We start from the raw sequence: 5840 nt of genomic DNA, 5'->3' as shown, positions 1-5840 counted from the left end.
ACCATGTGCATGTGGTACCTATTCAAGAGTAAGAATGACCCAGCCTGGGCAACATAACAAGACCCCCATCTCTGCCGAAAAATGTGAAACCATTAACTGGGCGTGGTGGTGCAGATCTGTAGTCCAGCTACTCAGGAGGCTGAGGTGGGAGGACCACTTGAGCCTGGGAGGTCAAGGCTGCAGTGAGCCATGATCACGCCACTTCACTCCAGCCTGGGTGACGGAGTGAGACCCTGTCTCAAAAAAAAAAAAAAAAAAAAAAAAAAAGAGCTCAATCCAAGCTTAAGACATGAAATGAACACAATTTTAAAGTAAGTTATGTAAGTTTCTTGTGCCAGAGCAAGAGTTCCTATTTCTTTGCTCTGTGGGCTCGGCTGAGATGGGTGACCCTGGCTGGTGACCCTGGCTTGATGTATTCATTCCACCAACACTTGCTGTGCCCCCACCCCCGTGACACAGCTGTAAGCAAGGAGCTCACCTTAATCACTGGGGGTTGGGCTGCAGGTTCCTGGACCACACCCTAGACCTTCTGGGACCGGGAATTTGCAATGTTAACAAGCACCCTTGATAATTTTTGAAACCACCAGAGGGTTAATAACCACCTAGTCTGGGCAGGCGCTGTGGCTCATGCCTGTAATCTCAGCACTTTAGCCGGTAGAGGTAGGAGGATTGCTTGGATCGAGAAGTTCGAGACCAGCCTGGGCAACATGGCGAAATCCGGTCTCTACAAAAAATACAAAACTCAGCCGGACATGGCGGTGCACACCTGTAGTCCCAGCTACTTGGAAGGCTGAGATGGGGAGGATCACTGGAGCCAGGGAGTTTGAGGCTGCAGTGAGCTGTGATTGCGCCACTGCGCTCTAGCATGGGTGATAGAGACCCTGTCTCAAAAACAAAACCAAACCACCAGTCCAGCATTTTGCCGAACTCCTTCATCAATTTCCAGGAGACACACACCCTAGAACTGAGACCCCAGAGCCTGGGCATGCTGCCACACACTGCCATCCTGACCACTCCCATCAGCTGCTCCCAACTGCCCTCTGCAGGTATTTGCCCTGACAGCTTCCAGCTGAGTCCTCCAGCAACACGGCCAAGTTGACCACTCCAAGGCACCAACTTCCCAGAGCCCCTCCTCTTCCCAGCTGAAGGCCAGAGATGCCTAAGCAACTGGCCTCATACTCCCCTGGCCTGCAGCTCTACAGGCACGAGCTGCCTGATAAATTGGTGATGAAGGGGTTCTGATGCCACCTGCTCCCCCGACTCTCAGTCACCAGGAAGCGCTGAGAGGGAAAATCAGTGCCACCTGGGCAGCTGCTGACCCCTCCCCCTCTTAACAAGGGGGTGGGCTGCACAGGCCTGGACTGCATAACAGGCGAGGGCAGGGTGAGACCTGGGGCATCTGAGACTGCTGTGCCGAGTGAGGGTTGTGGTGCAGGCCTGAGGATGGTCAGCGTGGAGGGCCGAGCCATGTCCTTCCAGAGTATCGTCCGCCTGTCCCTGGACAGCCCTGCCCATGCCGTTTGTGTGTTGGGCACAGAAATCTGCTTGGATCTCAGCGGGTGAGATGCCGAGAGCTCTGCCAGAGCTGGCAGACAGAGGCAGGCAGGTCTGGGACCCAGTCTCCTTAATCTGGGAGTCGGGGGTTACTTCTGTAGCCTCACCGTCCTGCCCCATCTTGGGAAGCCTTGGGTCTCTAGCCGGGGCTCCCAGTTCTGACCACTGCAGAATTCTGACTTAAATCCTGCCTCTGTCCTGTAGCAGCTGCCATGGACTGTTAGTGAGGCAAGCGCCTTGGCCTCTCTGTCCCCCATGTGCGAAACCGCGGGGAGGCTCGTCCACCGGGGGCTGTGAGGAGTAGGCCGGGGAGACTGCTAGACGCTGGAGCCTGCAGGTGGAGGTGACTGACAGCAGGGTCACAATACAACCTCCTGAGTCCCTTGCCCTGATCTTTTTCCTTAGGGGCATCCTTTGTGGCTCCTCCCTTTTTGGGAGTTGGGTGCTTATTACTAAGATGTAGCTGTGGTAACTTCTGCAGTGTTGGTAGCAGGGTGGGGTTTGGGCTGGAGCTTGTCAGACAGCAAACACAGGGGTCCTTTGGGAGGAGGTGGTAGGAATAAGGACCCCAGAACACTCTGCCTCAACACCCAAAGGAGAATGAGGATTTGGGAGCCGTCCCCTCCCCCATGCCAGTCATCTCCTAGGCTGAGAAGGTGAGTGAGTGTGCCCTGACATGTGTCTCTTGCCTGGCAAACCAGATGTGCCCCCCAGAAGTGCGAGTGCTTCACCATCCATGGCTCTGGGAGGGTCTTGATTAACGTGGCCAACACAGTGATTTCTGAGGAGGAGGACACCACCATCTGGTGGCCCCTGTCTGATCCCACGTACGCCACAGTGAAGATGATATCACCCAGCCCTTCTGTGGATGGGGATAAGGTAAGCCTCAGGGAAAGAGGTGAGCGGCATCTTCCAGGGATGGGAGCTAACACAGCAACTGGGGCTCCCTCCTGGCTGCAGATATGACTCGAGCCTGTGAAACACGTTGTTTTGCATGTCTGATCTTATCCAGTGTCTGCGCAACAGACCAGTGGGGTGGGCACACCATGACCCCATTTTACAGAGAAATGGAGGCACCTAGAGAAGGTGCCCTGCCAAGTCAGCAACGAGCAGAACTGGGATTCAAGCTGGGGGAGTTCGTCTCAGTCATGCAAGCCCCTGACAGTTGATGCTGGGCTGGCGTCCGACCTAGCCGCGCCATAGTCTGGCTTCAAGGTGTTAGCAGTGTTAACTCAGACAGGCTTTTGGTGAAGGCAGCTCTTCTGGATGTGGAGACTTTAAAGAGATGCAATAGCTAAGGTGTCCTAAATGTATGCTACATACCAGAGAGCTTGGATCATGTTCCAGAGTGTGGGCCTCTACCATGGCTTTATTATATATATATATATGTGTATATATATAATATATATATATATTTATTTAAGAGAGCCTCACTCTCGTTGTCCAGGCTGGGGTGCAATGGCACAATCTCAGCTCACTGCAACCTCTGCTTCCCAGGTTCAAGCGATTCTCCTGCCTCAGCTTCCCGAGTAGCTGGGACTACAGGCGTCCACCACCACGCCGGGCTAATTTTGTATTTTTAGTAGAGACGGGGTTTCTTTCACTATGTTCGTCAGGTTGGTCTCGAACTCCTGACTTCAAGTGACCTACCTGCCTCCACCTCCCGAAGTGCTGGGATTACAGGCATGCGCCACTGTGCCTGGCCTACCATCACTTCACATATGAAGAAACTGAGGCACAGAGTGCCGTGTCTAAACCTAAGTAGCCTACCTAGAGTGGGAGAGACCCAGGATTTGAGCTTGAGCCAAGCGTGTACTCTCTCCCCTGGGTAAGCTGTCTCCCTAACGGGGTGCCTACGGTGGGGAGGGTTCCCTCCACCTCGTACACAAGGGGGCAGCAGTGGTCTCCTGTGGTAGAAGCAGGTGGCTCATTCAGGGCAGGAGCGTTCCACCTTGGTTGCAGGTGAGAACCACGGGAACCTAATAACATCAATACCCAGGCCACACCCCCTCTACCAATTAAAGTGGAAGCTCAGGGCTAGGACCCTGGCCTCCGGTTTAAAGCTCTCCAGGTGCCCCCAATGCGGGGCTGGGGATGAGAACCATGATGGAGCAGTTCAGGACTGGGAGAGCTCTTCCTCCCTCCCCCTACACCCTGCAGGACCTACTGGAGATGTCTGCTGCAGAGTAGGGTACATACCCACCTGTGCTGTGTGTACAGGGCAGGCAATTCCCCGAGAGGCAAGTAGTGGACTTAGATAGCAACTGAGCATCTCTGGCCGGGTGTGGTGGCTCACGCCTGTAATCCCAGCACTTTGGAAGCCTGAGATGGGCAGATCACCTGAGGTCGGGAGTTCAAGACCAGCCTGGCCAACGTGGCAAAACCCTGTCTGTACTAAAAACACAAAAATTAGCCAGGTGTGGTGGCAGGTGCCTGCGATCTCAGGTTCTCAGGCGGCTGAGGCTGGAGAATCGCTTGAACCCAGGAGGTGGAGGTTGTAAGCTGAGACTGTCCTACTGCATTCTGGCCTGGGCAACAAGAACAAAACTCCATTGCAAAGAAAGGTATCTCAGATAAGAACGGAGGCCACAATAGGTTCCAGTGGAACTCCAGACTACCTGAGAACCATTCTCTGCCCAGGGCTTGGCCTCCAGCACCCTCGGGAGTGGCCAACAAAGAACCTTGACCTTGGAGGACTAAAGCTTCTATTTAAGGACGGGGTGGATCTCTCACATGCTCTGGTCAATGGTTGGGTCTCTGGTTCATGACCAAGACCTTGTGGTCAGGGCCAGTGGCTGGACTGCAGGTCTCTTTCTAAAAGCATAAAGTAGAGGCTGGCATGGGACACAGAAAAGACTGAGTCCCAGTGCTGCTTCCCCACCTGGGTGTCCTTAGCAGCTTAAGCCACCAGAGGCCTGTTTCCCCACTATGCACCTTATGGAGTAGCGGATGGGACCTGGGAGGGTGGATTTAGCAGGGAGAATATATAGTGTGGTTTCAAACTTGGGCTCTAGAGCCAGGCAGCCTGGATCTTAAATCCCTTTGAGTGGTATGGGGTAAGTCTCTTGATCCCACTGCCATCAGGTATACAGCTCTCACCTGGACAGGTGGTTGCAAGCCTGGCTCTCCACAAGGTTGGGGTTGGGGGTCATGGCAGGTTCTAAGTCCTCGGGGGACTGACTCAGCCCTAAGTGCAGGGCTGTGGCCCCTGTACCAGCTCATGGTGGGACTTCAGAAGCCGTAACACCAAGACCAAGGTCGCAGGCCTAGACTCAGCACATTGCCTGGGGCTCTGTTCCTGGTCCCTCCAACACTGCCTGTGGGTTCGGAACGCTATCTCCACAGGTCTCGATCGCGTACTATGGGCCCAATGAGGATGCCCCCGTGGGCACAGCTGTGGTGTACCTCACTGGCATTGGTGAGTGTTGCTCCAACTGGGAGCCTGGGGCCCAGCCCACCGCTGGGGTGGGGGAAGGGGTGGGATTGCAAGAGGAGCCAAAAAGGATTCTCTGTAACAAGATGCCTCCTGTGGGCCCCAGAAACTCCTGAACAAACTCCTAAATGGATTCATTTGAGATACCCACTCACACGCCCTCCTTGACGTTCAGTCGCTGCTCCATCTTCATGCATTGCCGACCTAATTCTGAGAATAGAACAGCTAGAACTTCCGTGTCGCTGCCATCTACCCACCTACGCCTGTCTGGTGCCTACCTTCTTCCTTTGTTACAGTTGACGTGTCTGGTCCAAAGTTAATCTTTCTTACTAGATCCTTTCTTCTCATTCAAGAACATTCCTTTGTCAATTCTTACCAATGTAAGAAGCTGTCACCCTTCCCTGTTCTCTAGATCACCCCATCAACTCAGGAACAAGCTCTATAACATGTACTTTTTCTTTTTCTTTCTTTTCTTTCCTTTTCTTTTTTTTTTTTTTTTTTTGAGATGAAGTCTTATTGTCACTCAGGGTGGAGTGCAGGATCATGCAACCTATGCCTCCCAAGTTCAAGTGATTCTCCTACCTCGGCCTCCGGATTAGCTGGGACTATAGGCGTGTGCCACCATTCCTCGCTAATTTTTATATTTTTAGTAGAGACAGGTTTTCACCATGTTGGCCAGGCTGGTCTTGAACTCCTGACCTCATGATCCACCTGCCTCGGTCTCTCCAAGTGCTGAGATTATCAGGTGTGAGCCACTGTCCCTGGCCACATCTCTTAAACCTGATTCTAGGGTTTATGGGTGTTTTTTTTTTTTTTTTTTTTTTTTTTTTTAAAGACAGAGTTTTGCTCTGTT

At 53.1% G+C, this 5840-nt stretch overlaps 1 protein-coding gene across 1 annotated transcript in view; it reads left to right on the top strand.

The window, feature by feature from the left end:
• Positions 1-1443: 1443 nt before the first annotated feature.
• The window catches only part of PADI6 (peptidyl arginine deiminase 6), a 29063-nt gene continuing 24666 nt past the window's right edge, over positions 1444-5840 (top strand). The window contains exons 1-3 of the mRNA XM_026455958.1: positions 1444-1559; positions 2256-2433; positions 4900-4972. Of these exons, the coding sequence (XP_026311743.1) occupies positions 1444-1559; positions 2256-2433; positions 4900-4972 (367 nt within the window). The remainder of the gene's footprint in view (positions 1560-2255; positions 2434-4899; positions 4973-5840) is intronic.

The sequence above is a fragment of the Piliocolobus tephrosceles genome, chromosome 1, assembly GCF_002776525.5.
Source record: "Piliocolobus tephrosceles isolate RC106 chromosome 1, ASM277652v3, whole genome shotgun sequence".
Classification (NCBI taxonomy): domain Eukaryota; kingdom Metazoa; phylum Chordata; class Mammalia; order Primates; family Cercopithecidae; genus Piliocolobus; species Piliocolobus tephrosceles.
The sequence above is the reverse complement of the archived record's forward strand: the minus strand, read 5'-3'. Positions and strand labels throughout refer to the sequence as shown.